The sequence below is a fragment of the Ceratotherium simum genome, chromosome 4, assembly GCF_057802395.1.
Source record: "Ceratotherium simum simum isolate JZ-2026a chromosome 4, ASM5780239v1, whole genome shotgun sequence".
Taxonomy (NCBI): Eukaryota; Metazoa; Chordata; class Mammalia; order Perissodactyla; family Rhinocerotidae; genus Ceratotherium; species Ceratotherium simum.
The window spans coordinates 6611204-6631514 of record NC_141903.1 but is presented as its reverse complement, the minus strand read 5'-3'; the positions used below and the strand labels follow the sequence as shown (position 1 = coordinate 6631514).

The 20311-nt window shown below is 36.0% G+C and overlaps 1 protein-coding gene across 4 annotated transcripts in view; it reads left to right on the top strand.

Annotated features, from left to right (window-relative positions):
* The window catches only part of CPEB4 (cytoplasmic polyadenylation element binding protein 4), a 63008-nt gene that overhangs the window by 35556 nt on the left and 7141 nt on the right, over positions 1–20311 (top strand). For 3 of the 4 annotated variants that reach the window (XM_087429400.1, XM_087429402.1, XM_087429401.1), the window contains exons 3-7: positions 668–718; positions 11464–11637; positions 16816–16905; positions 17259–17377; positions 19079–19193. In XM_087429400.1, the coding sequence (XP_087285526.1) occupies positions 668–718; positions 11464–11637; positions 16816–16905; positions 17259–17377; positions 19079–19193 (549 nt within the window). The remainder of the gene's footprint in view (positions 1–667; positions 719–11463; positions 11638–16815; positions 16906–17258; positions 17378–19078; positions 19194–20311) is intronic. The other variant, XM_014786098.2, reaches the window with a different exon arrangement.

Sequence of the window (20311 nt, the reverse complement as noted above, 5' to 3'; positions counted from 1 at the left end):
TTAGGTTCAAAACTAGATTTTGAACCACTTCAAAATTTGAAGAGGAAACTAACCCAGCATTTATTGAGTGCCTGCTGTGCTCTGGGCATTGTGCTGTGTGCTTTGATATTTTCTGTCATGTGAAACACAATGATATGTTTTTCTTTACCTTCTGTCCTTTTCTCCCAGAATGTGAATTTAAACCCATTAGTGTGTCTGTGCACGTGGGCATAAGCCTGGCACTTCAGTTATAAATCATATAGAAAAATACTGCTGCTAATTACATGTGTTTAAAAAACAACAAAAAAACTACACACCTGAAAAACATTTTTCACATTTATGGGGCAAAAAAATGTGAAGATTGTTATTGTGAGTTAGTATGAGAACATAATGTTATAAAGAAAATTACTTTGTATGGGGATTTGGAAATTAGAATGATTAAATAGTTAAATATGAGGAATATTTTATTTTCCCACTTTCAAACTTTCCCTTTTTGAATGTTTGTGAACATGCTAGTTGATATGTCCTCTGACTCATTGTGTTCATTAAAACAGCAAAGTTTTATCCCATAATATATCTTTTTATAAATACCTTACCTATTAAAGCGATTGATTCAGCTTTGTTATTGAATACGTTTAAACCATCTATGAAAAAAATAAATTTAGTAACGGCCTTCTTTTACCTTCAGGTCGTCTAAACTATTCATATCCAGGATCCGATAGCTCTCTGCTTATTAATGGTAAGTGATCGTTGATTTACCCTAGTGAAGTTCACAAAACTGAGACACGTTAGTGCTAGGTGAGAAAATACAGGAGCTGTGCTTCAACAAGTGGGGAAATGACATTAGTTTGTTCTGTAATGGTAATTACAAGTTGCTTTTAATATGTCAGCTATTTTATGAATAATTATTTTTCCTCCAAATTGTGGCAGGAACTTTTTTAAACTTTGAAAGCCAGCTGATTCTGTCTTGAAATTGGTGACAGTGAGAAAAATGAGACTCCCATAATGATAAGGATGGCTTTAATCTAACATTAGCTTCTGTGGAGTGACCTTTGAAATGTCAACATAAAAACCATTTCCATGTAGTTCAAAAAATGTTCCAGGAAAAGGGGAGAATAATCAGAGATCTAAAACCAGAAAGACAGCCTAAGACCACAGGGCCTGACATTGCAAAGGGCAAGGTCGTTCACTGTTTGCTGTCTGATGAGAATAAGAAAAATGAAGTTTTATTGGCCTTTAGAGTGCCTTTGGTAAATTTTCCTTGCCTGTTCTAAACATTACCATTGTGCCGTTGAGTTCTCTTTTTATGAGCATATGCTGAAGCAAACTAAAGTTCACAGGGAAAGAGGGGACATCTACTCACAGAAGGAATTAAAGAATCAAAAAGTGTCTGTTTTATACTACTGTAGTTTAAAATGATGGGGTGGAATACAGAGGTCTTGTTTACTTCTTTTCTATTCATTTACTATTGAATATGGATTTCAGATTTCTGTGTTCATGATGCTTTCCATTTGCCAAAACTCATTTTAAGTCTCACCACTTCTAAGAAGTGTTCTTGGCTGAATAGCTATATTCTCATCATTCCAAAAACCAAGCAAAACCAAAAAACCTTCTATTCTTTGTCTATGGTATATTGTGAATGGGGAATTAAAAATTATTTTTATGATGATCTCTTTTTGATTAGTGTTTGAAATCTTTGTTTCTCTAGAATATAGGATTGTTGAGCCAGGGAGAGTTAGAAGGAAATTTGATTTATGAGAGTTGCTGAGTGCATTAGATCCTCTAGAGACTATACAGTTTATAAAAACCTCACTTGTTCGTCAGACTTTGTTCTCTTCATGCTACAGCTGCCAGAAATAATGCCAAAATATAATATTTCAGCATAAATGTGTATAGACTGCAAACCAAACCCAGTAGTGACAGTGGCATCAGGATAAGGGGGAATAATATAAGGGTTGCCATTGTAGCATGGTTTTAGCTTTTCCTGTGGAACGAGTTCTAGTCAGGTCTGTGTGCTGGAAATTGCAGTGAACCAAGATTTGAGATACTGCTGTGGGGTCTTAGGCAAAGTGATCAACTCTTCTTTGTCTCAGTTTCCTCATGAAGTCGCTAAATTAGTTCAGTTGCCCCTGGGGTCCATCTTTCTTGAGGTGAGAAAAATAAATACTCTCTAGTAGGTTTTCCTTAAATTAACTTAAATTTTTGTATAGTCTATTATTATGAGATTGTCTATTCTTTTTTCCCCGTTAGTATCCTTTTTTTAATGAAAAGATTATTTTTTAATGATCTTTGCTTGGCAAAGAAAAAATAAACTCCCCCCCCCCCCCATTATTTTTTTTTGTTGGGAAAGATTCACCCTAAGCTAACATCCATTGCCAATCTTCCTCTTTTTGCTTGAGGAAGATTCGCCCTGAGCTAACATCTGTGCCAGTCTTCCTCCATTTTTTATATGTGCGTTGCTGCCACAGCATGGCCGTCAACGAGTGCAAGTTTGTGCCCAGGAATGGAACTCAGGCTGCTGAAGTGGAGGGCACCCAACTTAACTACCGGGCCCTGGGGCCGGCCCTCCCCCACCAAATTTTTATGTTTTGAAATTTTACTGATCCATAGATTCTAGAAGGGGACTAGATGGTTTTTACTGTTGCATACATGGAAATTTTGTATTTTATAAAAGTACTAGCTGAGGTTAATATTGTCTCAAACTGAAAGACAGGAAGATAAAGAAAGAACAAGAGATGTCAAAGGGGGGAAACTTACTGGCTTCTCAAGCAAGATCCAGAGTGTGGGGTTATGGCTGCCATGCTCTCAGATCTAGTATTCAGCTTTGCAGAGTTGCAGAACTAGATTTTGGCCGATTTGATCAACTGTTCGTTCTTAATAACCAAGCAACTAGGACCAGATGCCAAATTATACATTTATAATGAGGAGTAAAACTTCTAGGTAGACCAGATGCTGGAGTTGACTGATAGAACCATTCTCTCTCCAATAGCAAAGTCCAGATTATAGAAGATTGCTTAAAAATCATGAAATTAAAGCAAGGTAGGGGTGGAGGAATGTTGAGACAATTCCTTAGTCACCGTGATTTAGGCGTAGGCATTAGCATTCTCTTCAGTCAAATTTATGAAACATCTTCTGTGGTGGATTGCTTCTGTAGAGAAATTGATCTCATTCATATACTGGTCCTTAGTAGCTTTGTTCTCACTTTAGCTCAGGTTTTGGGGGTACCCGTAATACAAATGTAGGATAATGCATTCATTGTGCTTAATGAAGATAAACACAAAAATCACAAATACTACCCATCTCATAGGGTAGTGGTGAAGGTTAAATGCGTGTAAATCATTTAGCATAGCACCTGGCACCTAGTCAAATTAAAATAATTAGAATGTCGTTTTTTTTGGTTAGGAATAATAGTGCTAAAGATTTATGACAGAAAAAAACACAAAACAAGGGATTAAGATGAGTTTGTAAAAATTGTCTTTAGAGTTGAACATGCTTTCTTTGTCTATTAAGATAGATAACCTAAACCGTACTATATTCACTTTTAAATGCAGTCCCTTCGCATCTTATATGCAGCCTTTTCTTAAAACTGAAAACAAAAGCCTAATACATTGTGTTGCTTTATATTCATTATTCAATTTTAAGACTTTTAGGAACTATAAGGAGCTCTTCTTTCCTGTCCATCATATACAGTCTATTCAGGCTTTTATATAGCTACTCTACTTTGTTTCAACTGTAACTTGCAGAGCTTTTTCTTCCAAGCCTCTAAAAAGCCATTTCTTGTTTTGTTTGGATAAAAATATGAAAGGGCTGTTTACTCTCTTTCTCGTATGAACATTTGAATTTTGACTATGATTTTTATTGTATAACTTGTTTTGAAATTTTCAGGCAATCTCAAAGCTTTTTTGAAAGAAGTGGGGTTTAAATCCTAGGTAAATAAAAATAAAAAAGGTTCAGAGTAGTCTACCAGCTTCAGCAGTTTATATTGGAAAATATTGGAATTTGCATGTACAAAGATAAAAAGGACTTACTCATCCAGTGCATCAAATTACTTTTTTTTTTTCCCTTGGCCATGCTCAATCAGTAGTTTTCACACTATATAGTGACCTTCATGGAACGCTCGTGACTTTTAAAAGACATTGCCAGTATAATGCAACAAATAATAATTTGATAGCTGTGCTAAGAATGTAGTGCACATTTTAGGGAATTATTCAATTTATTGCTGTGTTGTTAGTTGTGGAGATTTTTTTGAGGGGCATTCTTGGGGGGAAATCCTTGGATTTTAAATGTATAAAAACCCCAAACCTTCTAGCTACTTTTTGGATACTGTATTAGTTTGCTGGGGCTGCCATAACAAGTACCACAGACTGGGCAGCTTAAACAGAAATTTATTTCCAGTCCTGGAGGCTGGAAGTCTGAGATGAAGATGTCAGCAGTATTGACTTCTTCTGAGGCCTCTCTCTTTAGCTTGTAGAGGGCTGTCTTCTCTTTATGTCTTCACATGGGTTTCCCTCTGTGCATGCCTGTATCCTAATCTCTTCTTATAAGGACATCAGTCATATGGATTAGGACTCATCCCAGTGACCTCATTTAACCTTAATCACCTCTTTAAAGACCCTGTTTCCAAATACAGTCACATTCTGAGGTTCTGGAGGTTAGGACTTCAGCACATAAATTTTGAGGAGGGGCCACAAGTCATCCCATAACAGATACTTTTTCCTGGTTAATCTTATGTAATAGGAATATAGTTAGAATATCCATGTTATCGTTATGAAAAACAAGCCTGAAACTTACTCAGTTTCTCAGCAAAGTCAGAGAAGAGTGCTAAGCATAGTCCAGACTTACCTCCAGTTCCTCTGGTATGTCTTGATTTAGCTCTGAGATAGACATCGGATTAAAAGATTAATTTTTCTTTTACCCAGCTTAAAGCTTTATTTTGCCCAAGAAAACTAACATGCAACCACCACCACCTGTATGTAAAAGTGCTTTTGCATGGTACTGTTTTCCCCAGCTTCATTCCACTGCTTTAGCCCTTAGGATTAGCTGCTTCAAAAATGAACCTTGTGGCAGGGAAAGTTATAGATCAACTACAAAATATATTAGATTTCAACAAATGCATGTATATATTTCGTTTCCTCTGCGGCTGTCTTTCACTTAGCAGCATCAAGTGAAATATTTGCTTGTCCCAGAAGAGGAGATTAGTCAGATATCTTTTAAAGGTTAGCACAGGACAGCATCTCTTAATTATAATTCTTTGAAATGAAAGGAGGAAGATTGTTTGCTGAAGGGGAATAGGGCAGAAACCTATAAAAAGGGAGGGTTTAATTTACTCAGAAGAAATGTAGATTGTAGTCACTTAGTGAAAATGTATATAATATGGTTCTAGTTGATACAGTAAGCAGCATGAGGAAAGATCCCTTTGTGAAAAAGATAATGTGAAAACATATTGTAAATTCTAAAGTGCTCTACAATTGTTAACCTTAGAACAGTAATGAAAAGCTGAGAGTAATTGTTGAAGACCAACCTAACCATATGAGTTTACTTTTTAGGAAGGGAGAAAATTATTGTTTACTGAGCATCTGACTGCCTGACCATCATATATACATATGATATCTTTTGCTATTCTCTCATCAGCTCTCCGTTTTTATAAATAAGAATCTGAGGGTTTAGGATATACAGAAACTAGAGATACATTCTCTGCCATCCTTTAAGATAGCTTTTTACAAATAACAGTCTCATATCTTTATTATATCTTATCAACATTCTTTTAATATTGCTGTACCAACAAGTTAATATCAACACAAGCCAATGTGACCTAGAAAATTCTAACTATTAAGCATATATCTAAAATAATTTTGTGACAATGAGTCCATGAAATTAGGGGTTGATTTACAAAATCATTTAAAATGAGTCTTTTGCATCTTTGTTGAATTGTATGCCTTGGTCTTTGTGATGATTATCTCTTTTTTGGTTCAACCGTGTTTATTCTTTTGTTAACAGATTAACTCCTTTTAGCTTCCAGCTTTTGATTTGTATCTTTTTAACTAATTTACTAATTTGACTAATTCCCCACAAACATTTTTTTTTTCAGTCCTACTGGAAAAATCAGTTATTTGATAACATCTTTTAACCTGAGCCCTCTTCCCTTGTTTTTCCAAATAGCACTGCTATCTGTTTTCTCAATATGGGGGCAATGAGAGGTAGACGGAGAGCTGGAGGTAGGCCAGAGTAGCCTGAATAGGATCAATCTTTCATTGCCTACTAAAACCTAGTAATATTTTATCCCTCATGGCCTAAAGTCCTATTCTTTACAGAATCAATTAGATGCCCTCATGTAGGAAGGATACTTTTTTTTTAAATATATCATTTGTTTATTTTTAGTGTAAGTACCAAGAATAAAACCAAAAAGGGACCATTAACGAATGTAGTAATATAGTGTACACAATAATAATTAATTTAAATAGTACAGAAAGGGGTAAAATAAGACGTGAAATCCTTCTTTCTTTCCCCATCCCAGTTCCTCTCCCCAAAGGTTCTTGTGGTTTCTAGAAAAAAGATATATGCATATTCCCACATATCTATTTATATTTTCTTTATTTTTAAATTTACACAATAAGAAACATACAATAGACAGGCACCTTGTACAAACTACCTCTTAGTTTTACTATCAGCTGGTGAACATGTGCCCCGTTTTTTAAATGGCTGCATACTAGGTATTTCTTCTTATGAATGTATCACTATTGTGGCTACTTTGTTTCTTTTTTGACTATAACAAATGTTACAACAAATGAGAAAAAAATACTGTTTGAGATAAATAATATTTTCATTTTTATAATGAAATATATATGTAATGTTGAAAAAAATGTGATAAGTCTTTCTGTACTTTCTTTGTACATCTAGCATCCCAGACTAGGGGAATATTTACTAGGGGAATATTCATCATTTAATGATGAATATAGGGCGTTTGTAAGCAATACTGTAAAGATATTTTGGAAATAAATTATTTATCAATAGATCTAATAACAACATGCATCCAGTAGTTACAAAAATTTATAGCCATACTGTTTCCAGCCCATTTAGAACATTCTTGAATCATATTAGTACTGAACATTAAATTATTGAGTACTTTATAAATCAAAACTAAGAAATAAAAATAAAAGTAGAATAGTATTCATTTTAACTCTGGGGACTAGAAGATTTTTATTCAATAATAACATGCATTTTTTAAATCTTTTAAAAGTGTACTCTTCTGTAATTAAAGAAATATTCTGAGCAGAGTTTATTTCAGCTGACTTAGCTAGAAGTTTTCCAAAATATAAATTTCTTTAAACATATTGAAAGTGATTTTGTTTTTACTTGCCACTTCCTGGGATGTTTCAGAAACATCAAATAATATGCAGCACTTAATAATCATGAGATCAGAAATCTGTCTGACATTTTCCTCAGGAAAGTGGTGAGGATCTGTGTTACAAGTATTTCATCATAATATATTTGCACTAAGTATAATTTGAAATAGGTGAGAAAAATTACTTAGTATGTCTTTCATACATAGGATGAAGTGGCAGCATTTACCATTGTGTTATTATTTGGGTTCTGGTTACATAGGTGTGTTAACATTATGGAAAATTCATTGAACTGTACACTTAGGATTTGTGTACTTTGCTGTATATATGTCATATGTCAAAATCCACATTTAAAATAATGTATAGTATTACCAGCATTATAGTAAGTGGAAATCAAAAATTTAAACATTTCCATTTTCTGTGCTCCAGAATGTCATTGTTTTTATTTTTTCGGTACTAATTTGTTTTAATTTCCCTATTTGATTGGGCAGTTTTTATAGTTATAAGCATTGTACACCTATAATGTATTTTCCCTTAATGTGAGAAAATGTTTCTAAAAATTTTTCAAAATTTAATCTCAGACTTTAACCATGAATTCTTTTTTATTAACCAGCTTAATTTTTTGGCACAAAAATCAAAGTTTGAAAGTACACATTTGAAGACTTTGAGAGTATTTGATTTTTGCTTTTGATCTATAGCCTTTACTGTTCCTGAAACTATATTTATTTTTGAAATAATGGAAGCTATGAGAGTTATGTTAATTTTATAGCTTTTAAAAGCCTACTCTTTTCAAGTATCTGTTTTCTCAGAAGTCCAAGCAGCATCAAACAACTTTTTAAGATTGACGGAACCAAGATTTTCAAATCATTTGTTTCCCCAGACTCCCTTGTCTTTGAAGCAGTTGTATGAATAGAATGTTTTAAACAAGCATCTGCTTTTGTGATATCTTTGTCTTTCTAACCTTTGTCAGGTTGACAGAAAATACCCTTCCCTTCCCCAAACTTAAGACCTATTAAAGTGGAAACCTAACGGCTGAAGGAGATTTTATGTTGTTTTAATCCATTTTTGCTCAAGTACTTTGGTAGAACCCAATGTTATCTAGTAATGCTAGAAATGTATTTTGGTATCAGACGTAATTTCATTTTGGGAAATACGCACATGGTACTTCTAAGTTATATTTATAACTCAGTTATAACTGAGTTGTGCTTATTTAGCATTTATCTATTGGGCTAAGAATTAAAACCCTGACCAGTTAGTGTAATGACTTCTTAAAGATGCTACACCTTCTAATTTGAAAACTGACCCCAGTTTCCTATTTAAACCTGATCTCCAGCCAAGACCCAACTTGTTCCATATGCTTCTGTTCTGGGCACCTTTCCCTGAACATTACAGCATCCGTATTTGCAGCATTCCCAGGCTGCAATGCCTTTTCTCTGTTCTTCCTTTAAGGTCCATCTCAAATGCTACCCCTCCCTCTCTCTGACTCTTTAATCAGAACCCGTTGCTGCTCCTCCTCTGTTCCTGTTGCACCTGACACATAACTGTTATAGCATTAGGCATGCTGCATTATCGTTATTTGCTTCTATAGCCGTGTAGTCAGGGCCATGTGCTATTTATCCATAGTGCCTAACAAGATAAGGCATTCAGGAAATGTTTGTTGAATAGAATTCAGGTATTTGGGCAATCTCAGCTTCTAAGTGCCAATTTATTTCAGGGAAGATTTTTCTCAAAAGTTTCCTGATTTAAAGTTTATACTGCTATTTCCTGAGTATTCAGGAAAATACATATAATTATATAAGTGTATTGTATACTTTTCTTCTCTTCTTGGCTGCAACCTACTTGGTGATAAAATGCCAAACCTTTTACTTTTCAACCTTTGGGACATAGTAGAAGATTAGATTAGAGATAAGAAACCTTTGGCTAAAAGAAGTTTTATAAATTGCCTAAAGATTTCATTTGTTATAATATTCTTTATTAGGGATTAATTGAGAGTATAAAATTGCTGTTTATCCTGTAGTGGTGAAAAAGCCATGAATTAAATATTGTAGTATTTACTGAATTGCTAGTTAGCAGGGAATTCTGAGGGAAAATAAGATTAATATGGTGGTAGTTGGTTTAGATCATGTTACATAACATATTCCCTTAGTTTCATACTAGTTTGGACCCAGGGTGACAGTTACAGCAAAAAGCTTCCCTTAAAACAACTAATACAGCTTACAGTATCCTTGAAGAACTTAAAAAAAAGAAAGAATGCATTAAATTGACCTCTCACCGTCCAAATTATTTGTTTTTGAGACAAAATTATATATAGCCAATTTTTTTCAATTTCAAAAGCTGATAGATAAAATCACACTTGATTCTTTTGACAATGTTTGAAAGGTTGTTTTTTTTCTCATTTGACATGCAGCAAGGACTTATGGGCGCAGGAGAGGTAACATTATTGTTTCTAACTTTTGAATGTTATCAGTTTTATTTGGAGAGGACCCAAGCTTGCTCAGTTTCTAACCCTTGTGGGGAAGGGGACAGGGGGAATGATCCCTACATACTTTATGTGTGATAGTTAACAATATAGACACTCTAATTTGAAGGAGTCAGAATGGTAGGATTTAGATTTCAATCAAAATAATTTCCCTATATTATATTTTAAACTCATTTACATCTGAAGATTTGTTTCCTTTTTTTCCCTTCCAAAAAGTATTTCTTAGGAGAAAAAAATTAAGAATCTGTAAAAAGGAAAATATAATCTGACTAGTCTCAAAATACCTGATTATAGTATATTGGAGGTTCAATTATACTTGAATACCTTATGTCTACATTTTTTAACTAAGTCAGCATAATATATTTGGTTTAAAGTGAGATTAGTAAATAAATGACTAATTCTATAAATTTCAAACATTGGGGGGAAAAGCTCTAGAAATTTTAGAGAATTTTTAAGAATCATTTCCTAGAGGTGCCTGAATAAACCTTATCTTTGCCACCTGTAATAGTTTTGCCTTTTTACAAGAAAGTTAGTTAAATAACTCAGCTTTAAAATGTAAGTGATTTTTGAAGATCATTCAGGAAATAACCTCCAATTTCATAGTTATTTTTTATCTTCATTATATAACTCTTTTGAGCTGTGGTTTTATAGGATAAATTTATAACAAATATACTGTTGTTATTTGTGTTTAGTAATGAAAGCTGAAAGGAAGACAAGCGTGGCAACAAAAGGACATTGGAATGTTTCAATAAAGGAAGAACTCTTAAGATACGTTTCTGCAGGATCCATTAACAAATTCCTTATGTAGTACCTAGAAGTAAATTGGCAGCCTGAAAAGTGACAAAACAGTACTTGAGAGATTCTGCAGTTACTTGTGGCTCCGTGTTTTGCTTATGATTTAAAACTTTGTATTTTGCTGTCAGTTAAATATGGGAAGAATGTTAACTGCATTGGCATCTCTGGTCTTTTCTGCTAATCGATATGATATGATTTTCAAACAGCAAGCTTAATGACTTGTTTTTTGAATTAGATAGCACGTGTAGCAGCTGATAATTACTCAACTAAAAGAAAATATATCTTTAACATGCCTAAAAATCTTAAATTCTATAAGACTAGACAATGAATTTGGATAACAGCATTAAGTGGGTTTTGATTATATCCCGTTAGTTAAGGTAAACTAAGCTGAGTGCTCACTTTAAAAATCGACTTGTTCATTTTAAGGATATTCTTAGAGGTAATTGTGCAGGCTATATCATTTGATGTTTTAAAGAAATTTAAGTGATCTAGCATCTGATAGTCAATTTAATACTTAGTGTGCATGTCTAGGTTGCCAGGGGCCGTGGGGCCTTGCCAAGGCAGTGTGCTGCCACCTGCCTTCAAGAGCATGCTCTCTCCTGCTGTGCTTCCATTGCAGCTCACTGATGTTTCCGGATCCCAGTGGGATAGTTGAGCAGCCCTCTCTTTAACCATGTGCTTTCTCCTGACTTAATTGGACCTTTAAGTTGATGGGAATTCAAGAGCGTATCTAAGTGATCCTATTTGTTATTCAGTGAGAAAAAGAAAAGCAGCAGTTTTATTGAATCTGCTGTTTTCCTTGTTTTTGTGCAAGATAACCAGTGGCAAAGAACATTTTCTGTTAGCTTTTTTTCCTGCTGTCTATTCCAGGTCAGTCTTCACTGTTTCCAATGGAAGATGGATTCTTGGATGATGGCCGTGGGGATCAACCTCTTCATAGTGGCCTGGGTTCGCCTCACTGCTTCACTCACCAGAATGGAGAAAGAGTGGAACGATATTCTCGCAAGGTGTTTGTGGGCGGATTACCTCCTGACATCGATGAAGGTATATTTAGAAAGAACTGTTTATAGCGCTGTGCCCAGGCTGTGGCGCATAGTAGGTAACTCAGAGATAGTGGTTGCTGTTATTGTAATAACAATCTTATCTGCTCCAGGTGTTTAGTTTTGATTGTGTTGTTCTCTTGTCATATCTTCCTATCCTAGCATATAAGATTAGTTCACAGAAGGAAGAGGAGCAGGACTTTGGGAACTTGCTGAAGCAAGTGATTGGACAAAATGAAAAAGGGTAAACGTCACTGGGAAAACATCTCAAGGATTCTGTCATGGGCAAAGATTAATGCTAACTACATTTCTGTCTGTGTGTGTTGCCTTGGCCAAATTCAATTATGTATCTTCCTGTTTCTTTTCTACCTTTTATGAGTGCTCCATAAATGTAATAGTTTAAAAGCTTGAAATCTTAGATTAAGCATGAATTTTTGCAAAGTATAGCCTAGAGTTGTAGGGAATCTTAAGAGTTATATAATTTTGAGAGTGTTTTTTCACTTCTCAAATATTTACATGCTTTCTAAATGCCATGCCCTGTTCTTAGGTTTGTTTACAGTAGTAAACAAGATAGGAAGTCCCTACTCTCATAGAGTTTACCTTCTAGGGGGGAAGGCAGATTCCAAAACATGTAAACATGCAAGAAAATATTAGAGAATAAGTGTTGAAAAGAAAACAGAGTGATGTGATAGGGCGATGCAGGGAGTCTTCTTAGATTAGGTAGTTAAGGAAATCCTCTTTGAAAAAATGATGTTTGAACTGAGACCTGAATAAGGAGCCAGCCACACAAAGATTTAGAGGACTAGTTGTCCAGTAATATTTTATTCATCTGTGGGTCTAAGTGACCCTAATAAAAATCAACATAGCAGACCATATAGTAACCACATAATCCTGGGTTGCTTTCTCCCCTAATCTCTTTTGTCTTGGTTTCCTGAGTGGAAATGGAAATTAATTAATGCTATGGAGAATAGAAGAGTTTTCTCTAAAAATCTATAAGGTCTAATAATAAAGTTTAATAACTTCCCATTTAGACTGAGATTAAACTTGTTGAGCCACTACATTCCCTTAAGATGATCAGTCTTTTGGAAGGTTGAGACAAAAATGGTTTCAAAAAGCCAAAGATTGAAATAAACACAGAGGTTTGTTTGTCTATGATAAAATGTCTTGAAGAAAGCCATGCTGAAATTTCAGGCTAGACTGAATAAGTCTCCCTCCTGTTCTCAGAGGGCATCATACCTTGTGTTCGCAGTGTTCATCCTGGGCTGCCCATCTGGTTACAGTGTTGTCCACTTTTTTCTTTAGCTAGAATCCTCATTTTCCTTAGTATTGTGGATTCTAGTTTTTTTGACCCTTTAAGGTTAAATCTTTGGGATTCCTGAGCCTCCAATGGTCTTTGATGAGTAAATTATATGCTTACATACAAAAAGAGAAGACTGGATTTTATCTGACCTCGCCTGGGATAAACTCCTTTTCTGGCCTAGATATTCTGTATCTTTTTTTGTGTGTGTGTGACGAAGATCAGCCCTGAGCTAACATCCATGCCAATCCTCCTCTTTTTGCTGAGGAAGACCGGCTCTGAGCTAACATGTATTGCCAATCCTCCTCCTTTTTTTTTTTTTCTCCCCCAAAGCCCCAGTAGATAGTTGTATGTCATAGTTGCACATCCTTCTAATTGCTGTTTGTGGGATGCGGCCTCTGCATGGCCAGAGAAGCGATGCGTCAGTGCATACCTGGGATCCGAACCCGGGCCGTCAGTAGCGGAGTGCGCGCACTTAACCACTAAGCCACGGGGCCGGCCTGTCTGTATCTTTTTGGAAAATTACTGATCAATCTTTAATATACAGTTCCTAAAATTCTTAGAGGCAAAGGTAAGTTTGACCAGTTTGGCAAAGGAGGTGGTTTAAACTGAGCAAAATTAATGGGAATTGTGTTAGTCATCTTGCTTTACCCTCAAGACCAACTATGGTGGTAATTCAGTAGCAATTTAGGTAGGCAGGCCTTTCTACTATAATGTGAAATATGTATTCCTGAATAACATTGTGTTCTGCAGAATTGTGCACTAGAAATTACAGAGTTTATGGGGAAAATAGAATTAGAGGCAGATCATTTAGAACCTAATGAACTTTGTACTGGAAGCACTAACAAAAAGAGAATTAGTACCTTGGAGGTAACTTGGACAGTTCGGGCAAGTAGTTCAGCACGGTTAGAGGCTGCCTCAAGGAATACTGAAAATGCACAAAAACAACAGAGCAGAAATGGTGGCCTGCAAGCTTGGAGGCAACGCAGATGGAAGTGGACCTCTGAGCACCTGAGCAAACTCTCAGGTGATAAGAGCCCAGCAAGGGGGGGAGTACACGTCTTTGGCAATAGAGCCCTGGTTGCTGTGCTCATTTTTAATTTTCTTATAGTAGAGCTGGAAGGGCTGCTGCCTGCACATCAGACAAGCTGGGAGTTTTTTCCTTTCCTGATGAAGGTTATAATTCTATTCCCACCATTCCTAGGAAAAATTGTTGGTAAACCGGTACAACTTCTAGGTTACACTGACATCATTCACCTTTTTAAAAATCTCACATGAACGAAATGGCACTGTAGGAAGAGGTATCATAGCAGAACAGACTGTACTGTTTCACAGTCTGGAGGAGACAAAAACAGTTCTACCAGACTGGAATTTGAACATATTCCCCATCTCACTTTTCTGTTGCTCTGTTCTGCACTACTCCCAGATCTTACCTACACATGCTTACTTACTCTTTGCAGAAGTTCCTTGGAAATTTATTTTCCCATAGTCTACTCATTAGTTGTCCAAATAGATAACACAGCATAACTAGAATCATTTAAATTATTAGTAAAATATGATCAGGTCTTCCCTGCCCATCTCATGTGCCCTTCCTTTTCCTTCCTCACGACGCTCAGAGATACTGGTGTCCAAGGAAGTAGATTGTCGAGTGGGGAGAGGGTGCCAAGTGGAGGGAGTGTGTGTAGGTGTGTATGTGGAGAGAGCCTGCTCAGAGGCCTCAGCAGCAGTGTGCGTGATGTCCAATAAATTAGGGCAACAAGGTCTGGGGTGCAGAGGTGGAAGGTAGAGGAGGCTACCAGGGTAGCTGCAGGATTGGTTACATTGAACAAGTAAGTAAATACAGACAGTCCCTGACTTATGATGGTTCGACTTACAATTTTTTCGACTTTACAATGGTGCGAAAGTGATATGCATTCAGTAGAAACCGTACTTCGAATTTTGAATTTTGATCTTTTCCGGGGCTAGCAACATGCGGTACAATCCTCTCTTGTGATGCTGGGCAGCGGCAGCTTGCACAGCTCCCAGTCAGCTGCACAATCACGAGAGTAAACAATCGATACACTTACACCCGTCTGTACCCACAGACCCATTCTGTTTGTCACTGTCAGTACCATATTCAATAAATTACGTGAGATAGTCAACACTGTATTATAAAATAGGCTTTGCGTTAGATGATTTTGCCCAACTGCAGGCTAACGTAAGAGTTCTGAGCACATTTAAGATGGGCTAGGCTAAGCTATGATGTTCAATAGGTGAGGTGTACTAAATGCATTTTCGACTTAGAGTAGTTTCAACTTACAATGGGTTTATTGGGACGTAACCCCATTGTTAGTCAAGGAAGATCTGTATATTGAGGATAATGGGAGCTACGTGTTTCACAGTGAGAGGAGAATTTAGGAACATGGAAAGGGGGAAGGCTAGAAAAAACCATGAAATGTTGGACTGGAATTGGAAGTGTCAATATGATCTTACTTTGATAAACACACACACAGATGTAGAAATAGTTGTGTGTATATTCGTGTACTTCCTAGCTTTGTTCAGTAAGAAGACTTAGAAATAATAAATGTCCACTGGCAATGAGCATGTGGATTACCCAAGTCTTAGTTCTAAGTATCTTTTGTCACTGAAAGGAAATAGGACTTCTTGAAAAAAAAAAATGACTGACTCTAGGGCTAGCAGAGAAAGAACCAGATGAAAGCCTGGAGTATCTTCTTGGGTCAGAAAGTATGGAAGCACTTTAAGAATGATGGGGATAGGTCAGAAGGGCATGGGACATCCCATTGGCCAAATCAGCGACAATTTTGGGGATAAATTTATCAAAATAAATAAGGAGAGATTCAGATTACAACTTATTGAGTGAAATAGGTCTATACTGATATAAATGAATAAATACATGGCTAAATAAAGAGGGGAAAAGGGAAAACTCTTCCTTATTGTGTGATACTAACTAGTAAATGTAGAAGGAATGATGGAAATGGGTAATCACCATTTGGCAACTATCATTGTGGTAGTTGATATAGGCAGGAGTCTTCAACGGATGCCAAGGCTGATGAGGGAACAGGATATTGATGGATAACACAATATCCCCCCACAAAATACTAATCAAATACAAAGGGGAAAATGGTTTCTTTTTGATAGAGAAACCAGGCAGACGCCAGCTTGACCAGGTGGTCTAAATTAACATGCCAGTGGTAGGACAGGATGACATGGCATATGATGGCAGTATTCCTGTTTAAAATGCATAGAATGAGTCTGATCATGAGGAAACAGAGTACAGACTGAGGCTGAGAGTCATCCTGCAGAATGAATGGCCTGTCAAGGATGTAAAAGATGGGAAAGAATGAGTAGCTGTTCCAAAGTGAAGAAGACTGATGCCCTAGGGACGTGACAATTAAATGCAGCATGTGTTCTGAATAGGATTCTGGATCAGAAAGGGAAAAAGAAACTTGGGATCGTTTGAAATTTGGATGGAGTCTGTGAATTGAGTGGTAATATTGTATCAGTGTTGATTACCTGATTGGGAGGGTTCTGTAGTGACATATAAGGAAGTGACCTTGCCTTGAGCAGGTATCAACAGTTGTGTTTTGTGGTTACAGAGTGTCATGTCAGAAAAAGACAGATAGATAGATAGATAGATTGATTGACTGATTGATTGATTGATTTATGCATACATACAGTTAGAAGGAAGGAAGGGGAAGAGAGAAGGAAGAGGGGGAAGGCAAATGTGCAAAATATTATCAGTTGGGAAATCTAGATGATGGGGATACAGGGAAAGTTCTTTGTACTGTGGTTGTAAATAGTAGATTTGAAACTGGTTTTTTTTTAAACTACTTCCAAAAAATAATCATAAAAATATTAATCTACTCTTTTGCTGTTATTCATTAGATGAGATCACGGCTAGTTTTCGTCGCTTTGGCCCTCTGATTGTGGATTGGCCTCATAAAGCGGAGAGCAAATCCTATTTTCCTCCTAAAGGTAATTCTCAAGATTCAATATACATGTATAATTTGTCCTTATATTGTTTAGTGTTTAGCCTTTTCATAAATTACCTTCATTGTAAAATTTTCCATAGTTAAACTTATCTTTTCCAAAAAGCATCTTTAAAATTTCTACCTGATATATACTTTCAATTCAAATACTCTAAAAAATGTTTCAAGATCTAAAACTGAACTTAATGTTGATATTATCGGACTTTGGGTAGGAATATTAAGTTTTCATTTTTTTTAATTCCTTTTCCCTTCCTTAGTTTTAGTTTATGCTTCCTTTCTCTTGAAGAATTACAAAAAAAATTTAGGAAAACATGTAAGTCTTTTTTTCCTCTTTATCAGGCTATGCATTCCTGCTATTCCAAGACGAAAGCTCTGTTCAGGCTCTCATTGATGCGTGTATTGAAGAAGATGGAAAACTCTATCTGTGTGTATCAAGTCCCACTATCAAAGATAAGCCAGTAAGTGTAGTCTAGCATGAAAATAGCTTCTTATTTTTGCCTCCATTCTCTGCTCTATTTGAAAAACCCACAGGCATCTTGGTGTGTCTGTTAATTGACACATTTGTAAGTAGAACTGAAGTAAAGTTTTGTTGTTGTCAAGCTTCTAACATTGACATATTCTGTATACTTGTGCACATTATTTTGATATTGAATTTTTAGTTAATTAAAATATTGGTAAATCTTTACTCTTAGAAGACTTTACTTGATAATGCATTTGATAAAGATGAAGTAGCTGAATTTCCTCTGAATAATATAACTCAAATCCCAAATATATGAATGTCTTTTTTTTTTTTTTTTGAGGAAGATCAGCCCTGAGCTAACATCCATGCCAATCCTCCTCTTTTTGCTGAGGAAGACCGGCCCTGAGCTAACACCTATTGCCAATCCTCCTCCTTTTTTTTTTTTTTTCCCCCTTTCTCTCCCCAAAGCCACAGTAGATAGTTATTATGTCATAGTTGCACATCCTTCTAGTTGCTGTATGTGGGACGCCGCCTCAGCATGGCCGGACAAGCGGTGCGTCAGTGCGCATGTGGGATCCGAACCTGGGCTGCCAGTAGCGGAGCGCACGCACTTAACCACTAAGCCACGGAGCCAGCCCCTGTGAATGTCCTTCTGTCTCCTCCCTCTGTTTGATCAAAATTTTACCCAATTCTATCCTTTAGAATAGAACCAATTTGCCCTTCTATCCTGTACATTGCATATTGTTTTTTCTTTTTGAAAAAGTTTTTCTTTATCATAAAATTTAGTCTTTAGGAATAGGAGCAACTGGCCTGTTTTGACAAATCTGGCAGATCAACAATTTATTGTCACTCAGCCAGCACCTAGTGATGGGGTACAGTGCAGAATAGAGTTGTCAGTGGGCTCAGCTCAAGCAGTAATTTGTGGAGCTCCTCTTGGTGTCTTGGGGTTGTCCCAGAGTTCCTGTGACCTAGACTCTTTCTACTTGACTTGTTTGTGTTTCCTGCCAGTCCTCATAGGTATTTGAATTTGGGATCTCTGACCTTAAGGCTTTGTTGATGTACGTATTGGGAATACCCTACTATCAACGCATAACCTTCAGTGTGCGCATTTGTAACAATTAATAAATGCAGACAATTAAAATGAGGTGCATGATTCTTGGTTGACTGACCTAATAGATACACTGAAGTGTTTTATCATAAAAAAAGTTGACTGCAAATATCATTAACATTTTTATTTTGAAATAATGCAGCAGACTTATTAGTATCAGGAGTAGTTTGCATTTCCTGGACATAGGATTGGGCACACAATCCTAGTTTACTTAGCACTATGTACTAATCAGCATCAGATACCATGCTAAATTTAAATTACTTGGATATTGGGGGATTGGGTGGGATACAGGCCCAAATAAGCTGAAAAACAGCTAATTAACTTATAAATAATTAAGGACAATGTTAGTGATTTGGCTTATAATAGGCAATTAAGTTGAACTTTCCGTCTTGGTTTAGTTTACTCTTAAAAATAAAATAAAGAGTTGGGATATGCTATTTTTAATTTTTTTCTAGTTTTACAGTTTTATTGATTTGTAATAGTGTAGATTATTGCTTTTAAAAATAAAATACTCTTTAATAATTTTAAACTTCTTTTCCCCATAAATTGTCTGCATTGAGAATGAGACATTTCGGTTTGCATACTTTCTAGGTACAGATTCGGCCTTGGAATCTCAGTGACAGTGATTTTGTGATGGATGGTTCACAGCCTCTTGACCCACGAAAAACTATATTTGTTGGTGGTGTTCCTCGACCATTACGAGCTGGTACGATTAAACAAACAAACAAAAACCCCTCTTTATCCTTTAGCATAAGAAATATAAAGATTTTTCAGGATAAATTCTCCGTAAGCATTTGAGTTAATGTCTAAGAGTGAGAGTTCTAGAAGCAAAGTGTGTGGGTTTGAATTCATGTATTCTGCTCCCAGTTAATAGCTGAGTAACCTTGGACAACTTACTTAATCTCTCTAATTTTCAATTTCCTCATCTGTCAAATGGAGCAATAAGCATCTACTTTATATTGAGTTGCTTTGAGGATTAAATGAGATAACCAATGCAAAGTGCATAGTGTGGTGTCTTACAATGCTAATGGTCGTCATCGCTATCCTCATCATCTGAAAACAATCTCTTCAAGAATAGATTATGTATTGAGATATTCAGTGTTTGTTTCCATGTCCTCATTTGCTCAACAGCTATTTACTGAGCTCTGAAATATAATAGGGTTCTCAGCAGTGCATCTGCTTTTAGAGCAGTACTTACAGAAAAAATACATCCCCAACTTCAAGTAATTTGAGGTTTAATAGTATAAGTGAGATAAAGAACATAAAATGAACAAGAATGCAGTTTCAAAATTGTAACATTTCGTAGAGAAGAAGATACATTCATTATTTCAAGTTTTTATATCAAAAATTGGCAAATAGCTAGACTGTGGGGAAAGGTGACAAGGTTTTGATGGAGATAAGCTAGAAGGACCCCCCAAACAAAGAGTCTACCAATCAGTTTTCTAGTGTTCAAATGATTCTCTGTGTGAAGCAATACGTTGTTGACTGGTAAATATATGGCAGCAATGTTGTACAGAGCAGACAGACCCAGGTGCCAAGCCCAGTGCTATCACTTATTCATTTGTGACCTTGGACAGATTGAGCGTCCTCTCTGTGCCTCAGTTTCCTCAGGAAATGACTACTACTTCATAGGGCTATTGTGAAGATTAAAAGAAAACATATGTAAAACACCCAGCAGAGCCCCTGCTCTTAGTTAAAAGATTAAAGATGAACATGGTGCACAACTGGTTGTAATAACAAGTTTGATTTTAATAATTATTATGATGTTGTGAGCTCAGAGTTTAGGTGAACTGCTTTTGATGAAGCCTTTGGTGAGGCAAATGG